Source organism: Cydia amplana, chromosome 9 (genome assembly GCF_948474715.1).
Source record: "Cydia amplana chromosome 9, ilCydAmpl1.1, whole genome shotgun sequence".
NCBI lineage: Eukaryota > Metazoa > Arthropoda > Insecta > Lepidoptera > Tortricidae > Cydia > Cydia amplana.
This window is the reverse complement of record NC_086077.1, coordinates 5,533,254-5,558,235: the sequence shown is the minus strand read 5'-3', so window position 1 is coordinate 5,558,235 and position 24,982 is coordinate 5,533,254. Positions and strand designations below refer to the sequence as shown.

The window sequence follows — 24,982 nt, the reverse complement described above, 5'->3', positions numbered from 1 at the left end:
CGGCACCATGCCAAAAGGGGCCCAATTTCTTAGATTTATTTTAATTTTATTTAGTATAATTTTTTAGTTTAAATTTAGTTTTATTTTATAAATAAGTTAGTTTATTTTTAAAATATTTTGAAATGAAATATCGGAAAAAGTTAGAAAATATTTGTTTACTTTTATTCTACTGAATTAGCGCACGGATACCTAACTTATCTTCTATATCGATCTGGCTGAATGCAGGACACCTTTGCCTAAAAAAGTAACAAAATGTCGCGACTATTTCTAATTTTCCCAATATCCAATAGCCCAACGAGACGAATGTTTTAGAATTTTACGTTACAAGTGGGAATAATCCAAAAAAACTAATATTGTGTGCAATTGCAAACGTTACAATAATGGTTTTTTACGTTTTTAGTCGTATTTTAATGCTTTTCAAGCAGTAAATATAGGTACCTACATACTCTGTGATATAATTGAGCAACTAAAGTTTACAAGACACAGGTAAACAAGACGAACAATTTTCCCAGCTGAGATATTCGTTACGCATATAATTATCATAATTAAGGATTCTTGCTTGATTAATAATATTTTCAAACGTATTATATAAACATACCTATTTTAAGTCCAAGTCAAGGTGATCTTAATACCCTTGAAACGTGTTCAGCTTAAAAGGAAAGGGGGCGACCGGTATTCCATACAAACGTCATCCCCATTTTTTCTCTGCATATTAAACAGGCCAATATTTTTTTACAAAATTTGATGTTTAATAACAATAGCTTTGCTGATCGTTTGATTTACAATAAAATATGCACGGTTTAGTTATAAATAGACTTTATTTGAATTCATCATGGGTCGAATTTTGATGTTAAATACAGACTACGAGTAAATACCTTCTTGTTGTTAGGATAAAAAAAGCTCAAATAAAACTAAGAATACCTTTCTTTAAATTACCAATAATTAAATGAGACGAGGCAATCGTTTTATTCACTGAGATCTCATGCTCTCAATCAGTAAAATTTAATTCTAAATTAAATTTTCTTTTGCAGGAAACGACCAATGCAATGAAAATGAATTAGAAACCATGGCGGTCGAGACCCTCTACGTCATGCTCGTTCTGCTCACCACCGCCCGTTGTAACTTCACCGCCAGACGGATCTCTGACTATGATTACTCAGAATACCAAAGAATCAACACAAGCGACGTAGACACAAGCATTGAGCTCAAAACAGAGAGGATAGACGTCAAAAATGAAGCTAAGAGTTCTTGCGAAAACGTAGAGCCATATGTAGAGCGCGTCACTAACACTAAGATCAATTCAGTGTATTTGAATAACATCTACACGGGAATGACAAGTTTAAAGGAGATATCAGGGAAGATAGAGGTGGACGGCGTGAGCTTGTACGATCTGCTGAGCAGCGATTGTGGGGGGGCCAAGATATGTCCCAGTTTAAGCTCTAATAGGACCTCGGACGACACGATTACAATTGGATTCCTGGGAGCATATAAATGGAGTCAGGTGAGTTGATGGTTACTATCGATCGGCAATGTTCGTAGATTTCAGGAAACTGAACCGTTTTTAACATTTCCACGTAATAACTAAAATTGAGTTAGGATTCTACAAATATTACTTTTTGTCATGGAACTAGAATATGTATACCTCTATGCTTTTTGTGTACTTTCTCATTTGTCTAATTACAAGTAGAACCGAACTATAACAATAAGAACAATTTCGTTCCACAAAAAACTGTAAAGTGACATTGAAAAATAAATAAAAAACTAGAAATACGGATACGCGATACGGAGGCGAATTTCATGGTAATAACAGATTATAAATCAAGAGCACCCTAAACCGGCAAGCGTGTATGAGGAATGTTATGAAAGTGAAGGAAGCAAAAGAGGTACCTATGTCAGGATCGTAGCAAATAGAAATCCGTGGTCTCTGCATACCCCTCCAGGAAATAGGCGTGATTATATGTATGTATGTAAATCTGGATCATGATTTGTTATGGGTTTTGGATATCTGTCAGTGCCAAAAGTATCGTTTCTGATTGAAGAATATCCATAACAAATAACCTGTTATTACAATCACCATACGCCTCACGGTAAACAAGTTAATGAGTTACTGTGTGTCACTAAAGGTAAGTTGTGAATGAAGCTTATTACAAAAACGAAAATGTCTTACGTACTACGCGTCGCATAGGTGTTTGTTAACTAAACGAATACCTATGCGGCATTCTTATATGTGTCTCTATGAGTGTGCCAACAAAGTAGGGCAGGGTGATATATGCACCAGATTAAGCTCGAATCTTCAACAATACAATCTCGATTGGATATCTGGGTGGAAACAGGCGAGTCCATTACCGTGGTTATAGTCTGTAATGTTAATATCGAGATAGCGTGAGTTTATAGCGACTGAGGCGGTGCGAAGACGTGCCCTGGTTTACGATCCGATTGGACCTGGGACAATAAAATCATGATTGGATTCCTGGACGCAGTCAGGTAAATACCAAATATATATTAGTACAGTATTGTCGAGGTTCGGAAGTAGCTACTTGCAGGCTGAGGATTTGTTTTAAACGGACGACCTTGGGAGTCCGTTTAATTGAATCCAAAGCCTGCAAGTAGCCTTCCAGCCGAGTCATATATAGTGCTTTTCTCAAAAATGGTGCAAGAAATAGAAATATTTTACAGAAATCTAATTTTCACAGAATAAAGTAAAACCATTAAAAAGATTTGCTTGCCGCCTTTAAAAAAAAAGACGTGTATTTTTCTGCTGAAAATACGCCAACGTATTTGAGATTAGAGCCTAAAATAGTCGCGGTACCAACATTATAATAATAAGTGCTGATCATCTGTTTGGCTGTTTAATGGACCTATGCCTTCATTTGATATGGCCATTTAAAGTTTTAAAAAGTTTGGAACTCGTTAAATAATGGAATTTGTATGCAACATTGCAGTCCCGAAATCGAGACTGCAATGTTTTTAACTTTTTAATTTTTTGAATGACCATAAACTACGCACTTCGCGACCTATTTTTTAACCGGCAACGTCGACTTTGCCGTCCATTTTTGAGAAAAATAATTAAATTATTCAGCCTATATACCCCCCTACTCATACACACACAGGCCAGGACAGGACAGAGGTCTCCTTTCATGAGAGCTTGGGCTATAGTCCCCACGCTGGCACAAAGGACTGGGGATTTTACTAACACGTACTCAAATACCTACATACATTTATGGACATGTGATTTATGGTTTGGATTAGGTACTCAGTTTAAATAAAGCCAAGTAAACATTTGTACAACCCTTTGAAACAAACAGTTAAATTGTTTTGATTCAAATTAATTTGAGTAATGTTTGCATTCACATTAAAAGAAAATTTAAATCTTTTAGTGAATAATTTTTTGAAGCAATTATGTGTTTGCTTTAAATTTTTGGAAATTGGTGAATTTTGTGAAAGCCATATTTTCTTATTATAAAGCAGGGATGTTGCGGATGCAGATTTTTTGACATCCGCGGAAGCGGATGCGGATGCGGATATTTAAAGGCTCACATCCGCGGATGCGGATGCAGATGCGGATGTCAAGATTAGGTACTTAGAAAACGTCAAATATTAAATTTTTAGTATGTTTTTATTTAAAAAAAAACGAAACGTTTAGTATTTGAGCAAGAATATAGGTGCATTAAGTATATTTAATAAACAGTAACGTGGCCGACTTTTCTGGATCTAGATGATTTCGTTATAGGTAATGACGAAATTACCTAGCACTTACGCCGCCGCTAAGACGTTACTCTCCCGACTTGTTTGACATCCGCATCCGCATAAGCTCCGCATCGATTTTATGCGGATGCGGATGCAGATGCGGATGTTGAAAATAATGCGAAAGTTCCGCGGTTGCGGATGCGGATGCGGATGTTCGCAACATCCCTGTTATAAAGGTTGTCCCAAAAAGGACGAAAGATTTGAAATTAATGAAAAACACTTTTTTTTTCGTTATAATATATTTGTAATATAAAATCTTGAAATACATAAAATAGGGTTATTTGTGGAACGGGTCACGGTTTGGTGCGGATTTTGGGCTGGAGGCATTATTGGACCATAAGTTTTTTTTTTTCAAAATGAGGCCGGTCAAGCAGTTACTGTTAATGGAGCTCGATATCGCGACATGATAACAAGGTTCTAGCCGAATTAGAGGATATCGATGTGGAAGCAATGTGGTTTCAACAAGACGGGACCTTTTTGGGACACCCTTTACTTAGGTCTATTAGGTCCATTTTCTTCTGTTACATCCTCTCGTGTTCATCTACATAAGATTGACAGATTTGTTCATCTGGTCCGTAAATACATATAACTATAATTATTGATACGACATGACAACATTGATAGCATTCCTAGAGTGAAAACACCCATGACGATACTCTAACTATATTCAGTCAGACTTACATATACATAGTTGACTAACACACGATGGCCTTAATTAGGGTTCCGTAGTCAACTAGGAACTCTTTTAGTTTTGCCATGTCTGTGTGACTGTCCGTCTGTCTTTCTGTACGAGGCTTTGCTCCGTTATCGTTATAAAGTAAAATGCAAGATAAGTACTTAACTAAACTTTTAGAACGAAAACAAAAAATTAAACTTAGGTGGCAATCCCGCTGAGTTTCATGCTTTTCAAACTTTAATTAACAAATATTTTAAAACTACTGCAGTTTCATAAAATATTTGTTTTTTTCATAAATATTGCAATTTAATGTTTTTTGCAACCTATGGCTTATTATGACAAGACATGCAAAGTCTCTGATTTAATGTAAGTTCTAAGGAAAAAAATATGGCCATATGTCTATTACTTAAGTAAGTAGGTACTGATGATGCAAATTTTCCTTGTCTTTTTATTTTCCTCGTATTCGATATGAAAAGTAAATTGTTTAACTCGGGTGAAAGGCACCAAGCATCATTTCATCCCTTTGTTAATAATCTTCTAAACTAATAGCTCCAGTTTTAACCATTATGACGGAAGGGTAACTACGGAACCCTACACTGAGCATGACCTGACATGCTCTTAGCCGGTATTTTTATTTTATTAAATAGAAATATTAACAAACATGTCAAATATGTTCTCCTATATAACTTTGTATGAGTTTTCTTTTATACACTTAACCAATACAATATAGGTAATGCTGCCGTGCAGTACTTATAAACAACAGTAAGTGCTACTTTTGCGATTTTCTGTTTTTTCTTGATCTTGGACCACCATGTCATGACGCACACATGTATTTAGTCCACGTGTGATTATGACAATGGGAACATATAAAAATTGAATCATCCATGTACAGTAAATCAGAATAATTTAGTAAATTATTGACATAAAACTAACTAAACTGCCGTAATAAATTTGTCGGCTGTGAATTTTGAGACTTTACTGATTAAAATACAGTAAAGGTCGCACGTCAATCCTAAATTAACTAGTAAAGAGAAGTTAATAATTACGCCAAAAACTCTTTAAAATGCAGTACAATATAAATGTTCTAAAATATTTGTACTGTGTATGCAATGTAATTGTATTTTCAGCATAATTACTAGTAAAAATGCGGTAATAATATTCCTCACTATAATTTAAGTGGTTGAACAGTCTTAAAAAAGAGAACAAAATACAACCTAAAGTACAGTACTAAGCTCACTTTTACTGTGATTTAAACTGTCGTTTGGATGTTTTCAAATGTGTTTACTGCAATACGAGGGGTATTCAAAATATTCTCGGTATGAGAATGAAAACAAACAAGTACGAAAAGTTTGATATTTTTATTTTTCAATATACTCCCCCCCTATGTTCATACACTTAAAAGATCGATCAATTATTTTTTTTAATCCCTCGTAAAAATATTTTTTATCTTTCGTGTAAAAATGCTCCTCCACTGCCGCCTTCAATGCTTCATCGTCAGAAAATTTATTTCCACGCAGATCCTTTTTAAGATTGGGGAGCAAAAAGAAGTCGCTGGGGGCTAAGTCCGGACTATACGGTGGGTGAGTAACAGTTTTAAACCCACGTTCAACAATAGCTGCCTTGGCAATATGAGCAGTATGGACGGGGGCGTTGTCATGCAGAAGCAGAATACCTTTGGTTAACTTTCCTCGCCTCTTTTCTTTAATTACATCCTTTAATTGACGTAGAATGTTAGCGTAGTACTGTCCTGTGATATTTACACCTTTTTCTTTATAATCGATTAGTAATACTCCTTCACAATCCCAAAATATCGTGGCCATGACCTTGCCAGCTGAAGGGATGACCTTCAACTTCTTGGGATGAGCTGAACCCTTAATGTGCCACTGCATGGACTCTTGTTTACTCTCTGGGTCATAATGATGAACCCAGGTTTCATCTCCAGTAACTATTCTTTGCAGCACCTCATCAGGATTTTCACCGCACAGGTCAATAAAATCGGAACAACAAGCTACACGCATGTCTTTTTGAAGCCGAGTCAGCATTCGCGGAACCCATCTTGCACTTACTTTTGACATATTAAGATGGTCATGTATAATATCATGTACGGTACCAATAGAGAGATTGGTTACTTGTGCTATAGATTTTACCTTCACTCGACCATCTTCCAATATAAGTTTTTCCACTTTATCAATATTTTCTTGTGAAGTAGCTACTACAGGCCGGCCAGGTCTAGGGTCATCTTCAATACTCTCCCTTCCGCGTTTAAACTCGCTTGACCACTTTTGAATGGTAGATAAAGAAGGAGCAGACTCACGGTAAACACAACCCATTTCCTCTTTTATGGTTTTTTGATTTTTACCCTGTTTTGTCAAGAATTTTATCACGCATCGATGTTCTAATTTAGGTAACATTGTCAATTCGCACAGGATGTTCATGTTTGTTCAGCAATTGCAGAAAAACAAAAGACTATCTCGGTTCGAATTATACTTTTTTTTAATGTCAATGAATAAACCTTAGCGGCCAGTAACGAAAGAAATTTTAGAAGAGGTCGTAAGATATCAATACCGAGAATATTTTGAACGCCCCTCGTAGTGACAGCAATTATATAATTAGAAAGATAGAGGATGAATAAGTGTGATTTACCTCAACAAGAAGAGTTCAGCTAGCGTTCGTCTGATAAATAATAATTATTGTTTTTTAAGGCGCGCCTTGGCCCAAATGACAAAAACAAATAGTAGTTTACTTAAAAACATAACCTATCCAACCATATAATTAAATACATATTGTGTGGGTAATGTGATTATTCCGGAACCAGAATAAATTACAAACTACATAATTTGTTTTTATTATTGGCACGCAAATTATTTAGGCAACTCGTGATAATTAATAAAGTCATGTAAATAGTTACTCAATTTTTGGTTGGTCTAACATACCTTAAGTCTATAATAGCGAGGTACCTACCCCTCTAGAGTCTAAAGTCTGTGGCGGGTACGGATGCGCGCGCACTCGCGCATGCCTGCACGATGCTCTATGTCATCTCCTCGGCACGTCAATGAAAAATGTCGATTTATTTTGCTTAGCCGTTGAATTTAATATTGTGTTGTGTTCCGGATTATATCATTTGGTGTTCACGTCAAAGACTTTAATTTCATCTGTTACGAAGATTATAGTAGGGCACTGCATTCCCTACAAGTCTAAAGAAAACAGTTAATTTCAGCTAGGTCATTGAAATATGTATCAAAGTTTGCTCATACATATTATGCCTATATCATTATCATTTTTATAATGCTACGTAATTAGAAGTTTGAGTAATAATTACAGATATTCAAAACAGGCTCTCATGAGCCACGCGTGATGATGATGATATATTTCCAAAGATCGAGAGTTGTCGAAAACTATCCTTAGGTCTACTATTAATTGCGTTCTATAAATTAATTAACAATAAGTTTCCACTTATAAAGATTAAGTGCCATGGAGAAAAGTCTACTAATTACAACTGAGTACTTAGTATAGTTTGTAGCTTTCTAATAGACCCCGAAGGCTAATCCTATTGTCTATTGTTAAGAAAAACCGCTCGTGCCACGTGCCACAACCACCTGCATAAAAAATCGGTACTTCGGTTACTGAGTGCCGGCGAGTCGAACGCTACAGAACCAGTCTAAAATGTGTCATCGAGATGCGTAACAAAGGCGCGTTATCGGAGAGCGACTTACACTGGTTTTTTGAGCGTTGGACTAGCCCGCGCTCAGGTACCAAATATAATAATTAGGACCCTTTTTTGCAGGTAAGTAGCACGTGCGGTTTTACTGAACAATAGTCAATAGGATAAGCCTTCGGGGTCTACTAGAAAGCTACAAACTATAAGAGATACTTATTTTAATTTCCTAAGTGTAATACAATTGCCTTTGCCCAGCAGTGGGATACTCTAGGCTCATAATATCCATGTATCGATCCCAAATGTATATGTTAGTCATATAAGCCTGACCTGTAATTTATAATTATCAATAAAGTATTAGTATGAGTATGAGTATTTATAAACATACCTTATTTGTACCACGTGTTGGTATCTCGCAGAACTTTATAATCAATATATATACTAAGTAAATTACAGTAAATAGATAAGAATACTGTACATTAGCTTGCAATTAATCCATGTAGCTATTAGTGTACGAGGGTTGTTTACAGTAATCCGCTTTTTTACTGCATTTTATTCTGCATTTATTATGTTTTTACTTCTTTCCAAGGGTACAGTAAAACTGTAAAATTTTGAAAAATAGCAATAATTTATTCACAATGATATTATATAACCATAGATAGGTTATACTCATACTTGAGGAGCACAAAAAATACTTCCATATTTATTTCTGTGCCTACGAAGAAATCTGTTATTTTTGATAAGTTTTCTCATTACATCCATCTTTGTCACACTCGTTGTTAAACATAAGGTCGTCTCTTTCTCTTTCGGTGTGCGGGAGCTCGTTAGCACGTGCACATTTCTCGCTTGTCCAGCCGCGTCTAAAGGAAACTTGTCCAATTTGTCACAAGTTAAGCGCTTCAATTTTGGAACGCCTATAACCTATCTTGAGTTATAAATCATTGTTTATTCAATATTTTTTTAAATATAAAAGTATTCACGTATTCGTATTTCATGTATTCCATGCTATATTTTGACATTCAAGCATTTTGTAAATAATCATCGAGACCACCAGGAAAAACGGTTTGAAAGGGTTTTTTGCGTTTTTCTTAAAACTCACTTTTTGCACTTACTGTTGTTTAAGTATTGCACGGCAGAATGCTCGCCGCAACCAAGAGTTGCTGCGTGGGTGTCACTTAGGGATATCTTCGTCGGGTTTTTCCATTCCTTAAAGGCTTAATATTACATCCTACCTTTTCCTTGAACACTGTTCGCACTTTCGCTGCTAAGGGGAACAGGAAAATAAATACCTTTCTGTCCTTAGCAAAAAGTGTCCGACGTAAAGGTAGATGTAATAACCCCGTTAGATGTATTCCTGGTTTTACGATTACTATAGCATCAGTTCATATTCTGCCGTTAGGTGTCCCTATGCAGGAATGGAAAAATTCCCACGTTTTTGGTAAGATTCGGTAGCTTATTTGGTCAAGAACGATTGGACTGGTGTACCAAAAGGTCGTAGTTACGAGGTCAAGTGGGGTATAATTTGCAAGAGCTTCACACATTCAGCGTTTTGTTTTACATACGTATTTGTTATGGTCAATTAAACATTAATTTTAATTCAAGACAAGAGTACTCCGTTGTCCGACACAAATGTGGATCCAGTAATGCTTCTTGCCTTATCACTTGCCAGGAACAGCACCAGATCAGCGATCTCTTCCGGCTCTCCTATTCTCTTAAGCAGCGTTTTAGCTTTCCAGTGCTCCCATACTATATCCGGATTCGAGACCCCTGCATTCGCTACTACATCCGTCTTGACCGGTCCTGGGCTGATGCAGTTGACCCTTACTCCGTGTGGAGATAAGTCTAAAGCCGCGCAGCGTGTGAAGTGATCCAACCCTGCTTTTGATACTGCGTAAGACAGATAACCTCCTTCTGGAGGAATGCGTAAAGAGACAACGCTTGATATATTAATGGTGTTGCCCTTAGTCTTGACTAAATGAGGAGCAGCCAAGTGCGTTAAGAGGACGACTGCACGCAGATTCGTGTTCATAATGAGGTCGAAACATTCCATAATATTCTCGTTTAGTATCGATGCGTTTTTGCCAATTCCAGCATTGTTGACCAGTACGTCTAACTGACCGAAATGATCGATAGTCTTTTTCACAATTGTTTTGACTACTTCGTCTTTGGAGATATCAGCCTTGATGATAAGATACTTGGCATCGTGTTGTTCACATTGCTGCGCGACTTGACTTAGTTTGACCTCGTTTCTAGCCACCAGGACTACCTTGGCGCCATCTTTGGCAAGAGCTACGGCCGTCGCAGCTCCTATGCCAGAGCTGGCACCAGTCACAATTGCCACTTTACCGGTAAAACTCATTTCGCGTTCTTGCTACACGGATGTCAGACAAACACTGCGCTTTCTATAACGTGATTAAATGTAATCAGTGCCTGCTAATCAGATTAAGGATAACTACTAGTAATACTCTGTAGCGATAATACCGCCTTTTGTCTGCCTTTATCTTTAATCAGTTGTTTTTCCTTAAGCTGTTTCTTTTACTAAGGGCCACTTGCATCATTCACTAACCAGGGGTAACCGGTTAAACCTGGAGTTACCATGGTTACCAATACAATTTGACACTGGGTTAACAGTTTAACCGGTTAACCCCGGGTTGGTGGGTTGACGCTTAGGCGTGCAATAAAGAGTATTCTATCTATATATCTACACTTAGTAGGCACAGTACGACTAGTTTTAAGCCTATAAAGACTATACAGACTATATTCTTACATTTTAAAAACATATCTCAATTCAAAGGAAACAAAAGAAAGGACATAATGTCAGGCCTATGGAACTCTCCGCGCGGGCTCGGATTTATACCTACGAATCTGTTACCGTTCACGGTAGAAAAGCAAGCCAGTTGGTTGCCACACGCGCTCACGCACGCACGTCACCGCGCGCCGCACTGTAAATTTTTACGATAGTTACTTACAAGCTACGTAGGTATTTACTATTGAATTTCTTTAATTAAACATGTAATGTTTATTACGACAAATGTATAGTTAAATATCTATCTGTTTGAAATAGGTAACAATTTTTTTATTTATTTTGGTAAATGTTTATTTTAACGACAGTAGGTAAGTTAACTTTACACCGGAAAGTATCTACTTATTTATGCTGGTACTTATAATGAATTACTTGTATTCATGGGTTCTCTATTATTTTTCTTTATTGTGTAACATTAATCTCGATATGGTTTTAAATTACACGAAGTTTTAAAACTAATTCTTGCTGGGATCATTGCGCGGTTTATAAAACGGCGTAAACACTGCGGTTACTGCAGGGACATATGACCTTTTAAAATGAGTATTTCGCAAACACTATCGCATAAACGGAATATTAGGTATAATTTACGATTTAGCTTTCCTTTTATTTCACTCCGCTGTTTAAGTAGGCATTTATTTATCATTTCTAAGCGTCAGCAACCCTAGCGTTGCGCCGGTGCGCGCGGTGCGGGGAGCGGCGCGCTGAAGGTTACTCCATTGTATTTTTGTGTAGGTATCAAAACGGTAGGTATTTGCGTTTTCTTTGAGAGATAAGTATCTGTTCGTAAGAACTATTATATAATCTGTGATAATGTGTTCAAAACGCGAAAGTTTTAAATATTATACTTTTGAAATATTGATCAATAATAAAAACGCGTTGTTCTTTCGTATAATCCGCCATTTTTACAAACCTAATCATTCATAGTTTTTTTTAGGTTTGTTTTAGCACTGTTCACAAATGAAAAAATGGCGGCAAATTCAAATCTTGCGTTATTTTTGGAACACTCTTTATTTAAAACTATTTGAAATGAACTGACAGACACCGCGCAGCCTTAACCGTTCTAAGTAGGACCTTAAAAAAGGTACATAAGTACCGACATTGAACAAAATACTAAAGAGGATACTCCTTCCACTAAAAAAGGGTCTTTTGAAATTCATCCTCAAAGCGCCACTTGCCCGGGGTTAACCAGTTAAAGTTTAACCGTTAACCCATTATCCAATTGTATTTTATTATTGGGTTAGTGAATGCTGAGTGGCCCTAAGACGGGGAACATGGAGTTCAAAGGTTTAAAAGTTGAAGTCGAAGGTTTCTGGTCCTTTACGGAACACCGTGCTCGAGATTCTTGTCGGACAACTTGTAGAATGCGAAAAATCCGATATCCATAATTAATACGACTTCACATTGACAAGTGGAGCGTTTGGGTCGGCGCGGGCGTGAGGTAATTCGACGTTCCTGGCCATGAATCTAGTATAACTGGATCAGGCATGAGGGGTGGGGGGAAATGACCGAACGGGATAGTCTTATGTATCTTTCAGTAGGAGTAGCAGCGAAAGCGCTATTATTGTTTTCCTTGTCACAGTCTCGCTTTTTTTTTATTCCCCACCGTTATTTAGTACCTATGAATTATGGTGGGGAACAAATAAATTCGACTAATCATAGTGTCGCATTGCGTATGTTTTGTCCCTCACAGACGCACGCGTATAGCACATCTATAGGATCCTACCATCTATGTTCCTGGCAGATAAAATGACGTACTACATCCCCACAACAAAGTTCATCCCCACTTTTTAGATACATGGCACATCAAGAATAAGCGGGCATCTCGCTCGTTTCTTCCCAGAACGTGCAGAATGTGGAATGACTTGCCTCCTGAGGTATTTCCTTTGCGCTACGACGGTACGCTACGCGCTGCGCTACATGGGTTCAAGAAGCGGGTATTTAGGGTTCTCAAGGGTCGGCAACGCTTAAGTACCTCCTGTGATGTTGCTTATGTCCATGGGTGACGATGACCGCTTCCCATCAGGCGGCTCGTCTGCTCGTTTGCTGACTATAACATAAAAAAAAATAAAAAAATTAGAAATACTATGATATTGAGCTCACGTAAGGCTCCATTTTCTTTTCTGTGCGTAATCTACGAATGGTACTATCAGAGAGATATATTGTTAGTCGTGACTGTACAGTCACGACTAATAATAACAACATGTAAGGAATGTTATTTTTATTTTTTTGCTCCTTTAATAGGAGATACCCCGCCTAAATTGTGTGTACCTAAATTGCATATAGGTTGGTAACCGAAAATCTATAGGTACCGTAAAATGGGGTGAGTACGGATTGCGTGGGGAGTTGGGTTATGAATGAGGAGAGAAGCGATCCCAGGGGGGTGAGATGGTTTTTAAAGGCTACTGCTACCTAAATAATGTGTTCGTATTAAAATGGAGCTAGTGATATTCGTAAGAAAAAAAAAATCGATCCAACAATGTTCCAAAATCACCTTTGTATGAAATCCTATCTCACCCCAACTACGAGGTACTACGGGGTGAGGAGGGATTTTGTGTTTATCGGTAAAGTTATGAAATGGAACTACCCAAAATCATAAATTAAGTAAAATACAAACGTCCGGGACATTTATTATATACTTATACCATTCAGTTTACATAGGTATGTAAAAATAAAATGTTATCGAGGTTTGAATGTCAGTTTTCTCCCTTCTCACCCCAGTTTACGGTACGTAACATATTTAATCTGCAACTTGATTATGTTAATTGAAGGCTGCCAGTAAAACCTTTCAAAGTATCAATAAAATAATTAGGTACGTTAATTAAATATTGGTAAGGTAAAAAAATCTGGAATCCATATAGCAATGGGAGCCCCACTTTAATAATTGTTTTATTCTGATTTTAGTATTTGTTGTTATTGCGGCAACAGAAATACATCACCTGTGAAAATTTCAACTGTCTAGGTATCACGGTTCATAAGATAGGTACAGCCTAGTGACAGACATTGCAGACAGACGGACTGACAGACGGACAGACAGACAGACAGACGATTTGTTAGATGTATTTTCCGATATATTTTTTTTCTTGTATAATAAATTCCGATCGTCTTTTTTCCCTGTATAAAAATTTCCGCACGCCTTTTTTCCCTATAGATATATTTCCTGGTATATTTTTTTTCTTGTATATATAAATCTGAACGCCTTCTTTCCGTATAGACATATTTTCCGATAGATTTATTTTCTTATACACAAATATCTGAACGCCTTCTTTCCCTGTATTTTTGTTGTTTAACGAAAAATTTCATGGTCATTCATTTTACTAGGGGCAAAACTTCTTATTTGCTTGGACCCTGTTTGCAATCTTGTGTGGAATATTTTGTGTATCATGGTTAGTTATCTTTAAAGGAATTTTACCAATCAGTAATCAAATCAAACGAGTGAAACGTTGTACTTAGTTAGGCAAGAAACTTTAATAAACTTTTATGTTGTAGTGTAAGTAGGTAGTAACGTAAACGGGCAAAATTGCGAACATGCGAATACATATTATATAATTTTCTATCAAGAATCATATCTATTTTAAAATTTCTGATCAGGAAAAAAGACAGCCGGGAATTTGTCCCCTAGTAAAATTAAGGACTATAAAATATTGCATTATGTTAAAAAAATACAGGGAAAGAAGGCGTTCAGATATTTGTGTATAAGAAAATAAATCTATCGGAAAATATGTCTATACGGAAAGAAGGCGTTCAGATTTATATATACCAGGAAATATATCTATAGGGAAAAAAGGCGTGCGGAAATTTTTATACAGGGAAAAAAGACGATCGGAATTTATTATACAAGAAAAAAAATATATCGGAAAATACATCTAACAAATCCCTAAAATGACTTTCATTACACGAATGGGCAGCGATAAGGAATGCATGGCCGGTTGTGTATTCGAGTGGGGGCTGTTTCGGTTTAGTGCCGATGTATCTTTGTATTAACTAATAATATCATTTGTAATTTTATAATTTACTAGCGACCCGCCCCGGCTTCGCACGGGTTAACAAATTATGCAAAAACCTTCCTCTTGAATCCCTCTATCTATTAAAAAAAACGCATCAAAATCCATTGCGTAGTTTTAAAGATCTAAGCATACATACAAACAGACAGACAGCGGGAAGCGACTTTGTTTTGTACTATGTAGTGATATTTTATTTTGTATCTATATTTATAAAGTAAAATGTATCCACAAATCTAGTGTCGATACATACAAACTCGACAGGGTTTCACGGCGATTTTCTCTTCGATTTAAATATCGAATAAATAAATAAATAAATAAATATTAACGCAAAATTGTAGTAAGTATTACATGTAATAAGTTAAGTATTCTGCTGTAATCAACTGCTCATTCACGATTGCACGTTGGCTACGCACTCTGGCCGCGTAGCCAACATGCCAATCACTTTTACGCTCCGTAGCGATCGAAACGCAACTGTCACTGTTGTACTAACATGGAAGAGTGATAGAGAGATATCAAGCGTTTCATTGTCGAACCGATAGCCATTGTCACCTTGGCTAGGCCGGCTGGTTTCATTGCGATATAAGGCGTTTCGTTAACGACGTAGTCATTCATAATAAGATGTATTGGGGCTATTTCGATAGGTTTTGGGTGGGCGTCGGAAGAAAGTTAGAAGTTATGATTAGGTAGCCTTCAAGATTGATAGATTGATAAAAGCGAATAATAGAGACGCTTGGAAATCATCTTAACTGAAAAATAATTAGTCCAACTCCGAACTTATTGATCATTAAAAAAAATTGGGGCCAATAAAGTTATATAGCTACGTCCTTTAGTGATTCAGTTTAGGTCGTAAACAGAATCGCAAATAAGAACATCATGGTAAGGCCCCTGATCTTAAAAAGTAAGTATTGCCAACCAAACAGTTAAGTATTGATCACAGGGCGGACACGCCATAGGTACATCAAAAATGATTTGCGTTTATATGTATGCGCGGCACGTCTGTACACGCAATCCTGACGGAATCCTGACACTGCTCTCAGTAGAGCGACTTACGCACACATTCATGTCGCGGCCTGTCGCGGGCGAGGTAATCCGAATCGGGGCGGGGCGGTGCGTGTCCGTTCTGTATGATAATATTATTACTTATTCTGTGGATTGTGAAATTGTGGACCAGTAGTTGTAGTATTGTACTATGTATACCGGTTGTCTGGTTTCACAGTATTCCGTTTGATTAATTTACCTACCTCAGAATGTAGGTACGGCTCAACTACTAACACTAACTGCGCTATATGACCAGCTTTCAGACATTAGTGACATTACACAGGTACTAAGCAGATTACGACGAGAGCACGTATGCGTGTTCCGTGACGTGACATTGAGGTATTTGAGTGATTGATTAAATGAGTTGTAGATGCTCAGTAGAGAGTGCTCCCGGTACTGGTGTTCTATACAAATACAGTACCGGAACTGGGAACTCCCGGTTCTCGCCATAGAAACTCAGTACCGGGAGCATTCCCTAAAGTGTCAATCAATAGAACTTGCTAACTATGTAAACAAAAGTTACTAGTAAATTGACATTCAGTGTCAATTTTAGTATGGCGGTTTGTTTACATAGTTAGCAAGTTCTATTGAGTGACACTTTAGTGCTCAGTAGGCAGCAATGTGTAACGAGCAGTGTTGTGAATAACGCTTATTTTTAGGCTTAAAGACTCGAGCCCTCAAGACTCGTAAGTCTTGAGGGCTCGAGTCTTTATTCTTCAAAAACGGATGAGAAGTTTTATCCACGAAAACGGCAAATTAACTTGATGCAGGTTTCTTCGTGTTGTCTGGTGGAATTGACTTTTAATTAAGTTATTATTATTAGGTATTATAGGTGACGACCGGTCTGGCCTAGCGGGTAGTGACCCTGCCTGCTAAGCCGATGGTCCTGGGTTCGAATCTCGGTAAGGGCATTTATTTGTGTGATGAACACTAATATTTGTTCCGGAGTCATGGATGTTTTCTATGTATATAAGTAGTATGTATTTATCTATATACGTATGTATATCGTCGTCTAGCACCCATAGTACAAGCTTTGCTTAGTTTGGGGCTAGGTTGATCTGTGTAAGATGTCCCCCAATATTTATTTATTTATTTATTATTTTATTTATTTATTCGTATCTGATCTGTATTATTTTACATTTAGCAATTTCCTCCACAACAGGTGTTGTGTTTCACTCGGTACCAAAGTTTGTTTAACCCTTGAAATTTTGCAACCATTCGCTGGCTTGTATCAATAGAAACAACTTTGCCGCCTAGTAAAATTAATAAATAATGACATTGACGAATTTAATACCTATTCATTTTGATTTTTCATGAAAAATAAATTATAAGCAGAGAGAATTTCAAAGAATATACCAGCCAGCAATTAAATTAATAAAATTAATTCTGTAAGAGATAAAGGCTTTTTTTTTATTATTTATACCAGCCAGCTGTAGACCGTATTTCAAAGAATATGAAGTTTTAACATTATCTGGCATCTACATTCTAGAACTGGCAACTTTCGTGCGCAAAAATTCACACATATTCAGGCGAATTCAAAGTCGCCGAAGAGAACTTAACCTAGTAATACAGGCATCAAGTACCCAATTATTCCGAAGCAGCCCAAACTATGCTGCGGCTACTTTATATAATAGAATCCCTGCCCATAATTATAAAGTCGGAGGAAAATATAATAATATTTATTAAGAAATTTAAAAAGTACCTGGTGGAAAAATGTTTTTATTCTGTCGATGAATTTGTAGCGGACAGATAAAGTTAAATTTAGTCTAATTTGTAAATATGTAAATTGTATGTAGGTATATAATGTTAGAAATAAGTAATTAGTGTAGATATTGCAACACCCGAATCGGGTAGCATGTAAGAACGAAATGTAATATTTAATATCTTATGTACACTACATGTATGCAATTATGAAAGAATAAAGAATTAATTAATCTTCTTAGAAAAGTAAATAAAGAGTTCTTAGAAAAGGACATGTTGCACGGTGAGAGGTGTCACACGGAGCAATTTATTTCTGCTAATAATAATATAAAAATCGTCCAAGAGCATGTCGGGCCATGCTCAGTGTAGGGTTTCGTAGTTGCTATTTTGTCAAAATAGGCTAAACGGCAGCTATTTAATTAGAAAGTATCAATATTATCAAGGTTTCTCGGCCCCAAGACGGGAATGGTGCCAGCTTAATAGACTTCGCACAGGGCACGGTCGATCTGGCGATTTCATGTTTAGGTGTGGGTGGAAAAACTCACCGGAATGCGATTGCGGAGCGCCTATACAATCTATCCACCATATAATTCACGACTGCCCAAAACGAATGTACCCTGGTGACCCTCTGAACTTAATAGCGTTTAGTGATAACGCAGCCGTGTGAAGAACCTAGACATTAATTTGTAAATAAAATTGTAGAACGACTAATAAATAAATAAATATGTAGGCCTATTACAAGCATAAGGGAGTGTACCTTTGCAGCGCTTTGTATGTCTTTATAATAAGAAGTTTTTTTGCAATAACTCAAAAACTACTGGACCGATCATGTTCGCTATAGTTATCATTGAAAGTGTAATCAAGCTTTCGTTTCACGATTTTATGGAACCGTGGTTCAAAAGTTAGGGGAGGGGGCACATATTTTTCTAAAGGAGCGATTATTTCCGAAAATATTAACTATATCTAAATGGTTTTTGGAGACCCCCTAACGAAACTACTATAAGGGTTTCTAGGTGACTACGAAACCCTAAAAATCAGTTGCATCTTTACATATTTGTTACGGGGACAGTTCCAGTCCCGGGAAAGGAACTATAAGGATATGTTTTATTGCGGAAATCATAATTCCACACACACAAATCTGTGTGCGTACTTACATATTAAATCCGGAAAACTGCAATCGGAACCGGAACCAAGAATCGGGAAGGCTTGACGTAGTTATACATATAAACCAGGAAAATTTTGGCAGGTAACTAATTTCACAACCAGAATCTTTTTGCTAAAGGTTCAATCTTGCAACATTGTCTAAGAAACCTTAAAAAGGCTTTCAAGTTACCCAAAGCAGAGCAAAGTTTGTCCAGAATGGCGATATAAATAAAAAAACCGGCCAAGTGCGAGTCGAACTCGCGCATGGAGGGTTCCGCACCATCAACAAAAAATAGAGCAAAACAAGCAAAAAAAACAAGCAAAAAAACGGTCACCCATCCAAGTACTGACCCCGCCCGACGTTGCTTAACTTCGGTCAAAAATCACGTTTGTTGTATGGGAGCCCCACTTAAATCTTTATTTTATTCTGTTTCTAGTATTTGTTGTTATAGCGGCAACAGAAATACATCATCTGTGAAAATTTCAACTGTCTAGCTATCACGGTTCGTGAGATACAGCCTGGTGACGGACGGACGGATGGACGGATGGACGGACGGACGGACGGACGGACGGACGGACGGACGGACGGACAGAAAAAAGTACATATATTTAGAAGAAAAGAAAACTCTTTTTGGGTTAATTAAAGGCCTCGTTTTTTCTGTATCTATCATTTAAGGATCAAAGAACTCGAAAATCTTAGGTGTAAAATAGTTATTTGTACAACAAGAGATCAAAGTTTGATATTTATTCGAGTGCTTATTTTGAGTCCCGTGCAAGCGAAAGATTCTATAATAGATTCACGAGCGTAGCGAGTGAATCTAATTTAGAATCTTGAGCGTAGTAAGGGACTCAAAAGCGCACGAGATGTAAATAACTTTGATCTCGTGTAGTACACAACATTTTTCACCTCAGCAGTGAGAACATATTAGAGAACCCGAAAAATGTATTCCTTCTTCATCACTTACCTCTATTCACTCATGTTTTCTTAAGATATACCAACAATTAAATTTTCACCTCAGCAGCTCGAACAAGGGTACTTTGCTACTTAAAAACAGTGAGCAAAATCGCATTTTGCTCATTTTGTCTCACTCAGTGAGCAAAATGCGATTTTGCTCACTGTTTTTAAGTAGCAAAGTACCCTTGTTCGAGCTGCTGAGGTGAAAATAAAATTACTCTCCATTTTCATAAAGGTACCGTAAAACGGGGTGAGTAGGTTTCGCGGGGAGAGGTGGGTTATGAATGGGGAGAGAAGGTTTGAGAGGGGGTTGAGAAGGGATTTTAAGGCTACTGCTACAAAAATAATGTATTCCAATTTAAAATGGAGCTATAGTAATACGCATAATAAAAAAAAATCGATCCAACAATCTTCCAAAATCACCTTTGTATGAAAACCCCTCTCACCCCAAATACGAGACACTACGGGGTGAGGTGGGTTTTCCTCTTTATCGTCAAAGTTATGAAATGGAACTACCCAAAATAAAATAAAAACTAAAATACAAACGTCCGGAACACTTATTATATACACCATTCAGTTTTCATATGTAAAAATAAAATGTTATCTTGGTTTGAATTTCAGTTTTGACCCTACTCACCCCATTTTACGGTACATGCCAGGAAAAGGAAATATACCTATAGTAGGTAGTAAATTATTGCCGGGCCACTTTAGTCAATTGTTACGAGCATATAACGTTTTACTGACTTTGGATACCTACTACAGTATATATTATTTCATTATTTATTGAACACAATGTAAGCTTACAGTTTCAGACCAAATCACTTACACGCTAGGAAAAACAGATACATTGTCAATATACATGCTAATTAATCAAGGACAATTAAAAATATACAAAAATATAAAATCATGCGTATAAAAATGTCATACAAATTAAAATTATAATTTTACTTACACTCTAAGAAAACAGAAATAGGGCAAAGCAATAAAATAAAGTAAATTAAATGTCAAAACAGATTAAGGACAATCATGAATCTTACATGTTGTTACCCTATACAATGTCATGCAGTATGAAAATTTAAAAATTGTCTAGCAGTTTTGCACAAATTTGCTAAACGTTCGGCGAACATGTCAGCGTCAACGTGTTGAGTGAGCATAAGATGGAGAAATGATAAAGCACGCGTGGTAGGTGCGTGCCTCGCGTAACATGTGCGAGCGGACGGCCGCAGCAACACACACGGCCGGCGACGCGGCGCGATCGCCCCGTCCACATCCCGTGGTATCCTCCTAGGAACCAACAACCCTATCTTCTCTAACACCTCTGGGCTATCAACTTGGTGGTGAATGATTGAGATTTAGTGCACCAGGAGCAACAACTTCCGCCTCAATGCGAACGTGTCTAGCCCAACCATCCATCCATTATTACCTATTGTAGTAGAATAATAATGTAATGTAGGTACTTATTATTTATAAACTCACAAATAAATTCGTTGCTCACAAATAAATAAGGGCTCCGTTTAAGTCATTTTGGCTATGGAACCAGAAACTATACTCGTCCCCCTTTTTGGGGATCTCTTCACTGACTCGACCCTCGCCAAACTATATTTACCTCCGACGTGAAATCATGAGCGTTGCGTGCATGGGTTTCATTTCAAGGCACGAGGATTAAACAAACCTTGCTCTCAAGTGAAACACAATTATTTCCACCATGCCCAACGGAAGGCAAATAGTAACTGTAACACACGAGAAAACAACTAAAAATGTACGTCAGATTACTTTGTCACTCTTGTGAACAAAATGCAACTTTCTCATCAGTTTTAGAAGTATAAAGAAAGCCTTTACGAGCTGGAGTGGTGAAAGTTTTTTTTTTGTTGCAGACTATACTCGGCGCTTTGCCCCTGGCCGTTGCGGCAGTTAACCGCGAGCCTAGCTTGCTGCCCGGGATTCGCCTGCGTTTCGTAGCAGCTGACATTGGCCGTTCTCGACCGAACATGCCGATGGACAAAGACAGCATGACTCTTAGGTAAGTCAGAAAGGTAAAAGTAAAAGCAAATACAATCATAGAGTTAGTTAGGTACGAGTACTACACGCGTTCGTAAAGGAAAGAACATACCTACGCAATGCGACAAAATTAAAACCATGTTTTAAACGCTGCGATTTAGGGGAATAGAGTAAAGACTTGTCTTGACAACTATTAAGATAGGGTTTTAAAAATGTGTGCACGACCCTTTAAATGACAAATAAAAGTACGAGTAGAAAAATATACCTACTTATAATAGACACTTACAGTCTTTATTGTCTGTTTACTGACAGTAAAAACCCACCTAAAAGAAACTGGAAAAAGCCTTGTCCCACTTCAATGAACATTATGCCGTATTAACGTGAATATCTGGGAGACCGAGCTTTGCTCGGAAAACATATAAAAACTCAAAAATGCGCGTTTTCCCAGAGATAAGACCTAGCTAGATCGATTTATCGCCCCCGAAAACCCCCATATAGTAAATTTCATCGTAATCGTTACAGCCGTTTCCGAGATCGCCGAAATATATATATATATATATATATATATATATATATATATATATATATACCTAAATAAATAAATAAATAAACAAGAATTGCTCGTTTAAAGGTATTAGATTTGCGTTGCGCCTAAACGTAGTTATTGTAAGAACATTAACCTTATGACAGTTATGACGCAAAATTTAGACGACTTACTTAAATAATTTTCCTTTATTAATCTTAAGCTTAACTTTTACGGAACTGTTCGGTATAACTGGAAGTTTATGAACAACATTATAAAAGGCAGCCTACGTAAGTTCCATACAAAATGTGATAAATCACCTCAAAGTATTTACGAGGAATTGGCTAAGTATTGTTTACGGTACTTTTGTACCCTGCCCCCTTATCATTCCACTGTTAAGCTCTTCCTCTTTAGCTCGGAACTTTTCGGTCACCCCTCATGCCTCAACTAAGCAGTTAATAAATTAATCACGAATACTTACGTCACAAATATTATATAATTATTTTTTTCTACTTCCGTACTTTTATTTGTCATTTAAAGGGTCGTATTTGTCATAAAAAATACTCGTGGCGTCTTTATTAACAATTTTCGGCTTCGCCTCAAATTGTTACTCACGCCACGCCACTCGCCTTTTTTGACCTCTTTTAAACAACGGTTGCATAAAATACTATAATTGTTCACAAATTTCACACTCTAGTTATCTAATGTATAATAATTACTCATACTCTAACAAAGTTTTTGATATTGGTTTGAAAAGATAGCTAGAGCTTATCCATGCGTGCGAAATGCCACTAGTCGAGTCATAAGGTATCTCATATCATAGTCGTGTCATATCATAGTCGTGTCATGTCGTCTAGTTAACACTTATTAGTGCGCGCAAGAAACTCAATGAGTGTTAAAGTCGTATCATAACAATAACAAATGAGGTTCAAATTTGAAACTTTGAATCGGCCTCCATGTTAGCTTTTGTTTTGTAGTTATGTTTATCATGTTGTTATTTTATATTATTGCGGTGAGGACATGAGAAGGCTACTGTTCTGACCTTCATGCCCTGATGTTAGTTTTATTGCTTATTTAGCCTCTCCGCTTGTTATCGCTCCGGCGTTCTATATCAGTGTCCAGATGACAATGACACTGGACCGCAGGCCAGTTCTGATTTAATCATCTTCCTCGCCTTGTCCCGGCATTTTGCCCGGCAGTTCTGATTTAATATTGCACTGAAATTATATTATACGACTGGCGCCTACCTGTTTTGCGTGACGAGGGTGGGGGTATTTAGGCTAGTCCAACCAGCCGAGTTCAGGGCTATAACCGCGCAAATCGAGTTCGTCAATTGCGGGAATTTTTTTCTGTCACTCTAATTACGTCTGAGATTAAGAAAGAAAGATCCCTACAATTTGGGAATTTCGGTTTTCGCGGTAGATCCCCTGATTAGGTTTTGCACTGAAATTCTCATTTCAAGGCTAAAAGGCTTTAGTAAATAAGAAAGATCAACACGGTTGCTTGCTAACGGCCACACACATAGATGAACACGTGAACACGTGTAGCCCAGTTGACTCATTTTACGGTTTCGCAAAACGTTTCATAATGATAATGTCCAGCTTTTAATATTATCCAACCAGGCTAGCTTCCTTCTTCCTCTTCCTCTTTTGCCCTTTATTTTGCCTTCTTTTATTTCCCTTAGAATTTGATATTTATTGTTACGGTATATATGTCCAAAATATGAGATTTTTCTTTTCTTTACTGTTTCCAAAAGTTCTAATTTTTTCTTCATTCTTTGCAAAACTTCTACATTTGTTATTCGATCTCTCAATGAAAACAAAACAAATACAAACAAAAAAATATAGACCCTTTTAAGGATTATGAGACATTATCTTGAAATAAGGATCCTGTTAAGTACCTATTTTGTTGATTGAAAGTACCTTCAATAAATACTATACAAGTAGGTATCTATATATTTAGTCATGTTTTGTAGGAAAGAAAAGTAAAATACGAGTACACATGTATCGCACATTCTTCGTATTAGAAATGAAAAGTAGAGGGTTTTAAACTCGGGTAAAAGGCATTCTAACTTGAAATATTGGCTAAAAATACGTCGAAATAAATGAGTACTTTAGTTCAAAATTTACTTAGGTATTTAATTATGAACGATGCTTTCTAGCCTTATATACTAACAATAATGCTTTGGTTACCATAACAATATTTTTAACAATATTTCTTTGAATATCTTACACCGAAAATTAGCAAAAACACCCTTTTACTTTCACCCCCCCATTTAATTATTAACTTGATCCCCTTAATTGAGTGATTCTTAACTGCATTATCTTATAATTAGATGTTCTTAGTTTAAATTACGATCAAAATGTATTTGGTCCCGAAACTGTTTGTAGAGTCTGTTCGGGAAGAGAAGAGTCGTGGAATGTATTGGGCCCCATACATTCCAGGACTCTTCTCTTTCCGCACAGACTCTATCAAACATTGCTTCCGGTTTCACCCTTATTTAAGGTACGATATAGTATGAATTATGTGAAATGCCTCAAACCCTAAGCTGTTGAACAAAAGGCATTGTTTCTTTTGTGGTATTGTAACAATTTAGGTGGCTACCTAGTTTCTCATTAGTGAGAAGGCTCAAGCACGTTTAAAATGCAATTTTAGCGTTCTTATATTTATACATTACCTAGGTGTATTTTTACTCGTAATCCAAATTTAATAGAGCGGCCATTGCTAGTGCTTACTCTATAC

General features: G+C 36.9%; 2 protein-coding genes across 2 annotated transcripts in view; one reads left to right on the top strand and one right to left on the bottom strand.

The window, feature by feature from the left end:
* The first annotated feature begins 1,012 nt into the window (after window positions 1–1,012).
* The window catches only part of LOC134650984 (guanylate cyclase 32E-like), a 144,111-nt gene continuing 120,141 nt past the window's right edge, over window positions 1,013–24,982 (top strand). Inside the window, exons 1-2 of the mRNA XM_063505951.1 lie at window positions 1,013–1,501; window positions 21,594–21,739. Of these exons, the coding sequence (XP_063362021.1) occupies window positions 1,067–1,501; window positions 21,594–21,739 (581 nt within the window). The 5' untranslated portion in view covers window positions 1,013–1,066. The remainder of the gene's footprint in view (window positions 1,502–21,593; window positions 21,740–24,982) is intronic.
* Window positions 9,644–10,453, bottom strand: LOC134650975 (uncharacterized oxidoreductase MexAM1_META1p0182-like). Its single transcript, XM_063505941.1, has one exon. It carries the CDS (start codon window positions 10,435–10,437, stop codon window positions 9,676–9,678), a length of 762 nt encoding a protein of 253 aa, XP_063362011.1. The 5' UTR covers window positions 10,438–10,453; the 3' UTR covers window positions 9,644–9,675.

Bases quoted from the DNA above. Each gene is read 5' to 3' on its own strand.
- LOC134650975 (XM_063505941.1), bottom strand. From the start codon at position 10,437: ATGAGTTTTACCGGTAAAGTGGCAATTGTGACTGGTGCCAGCTCTGGC.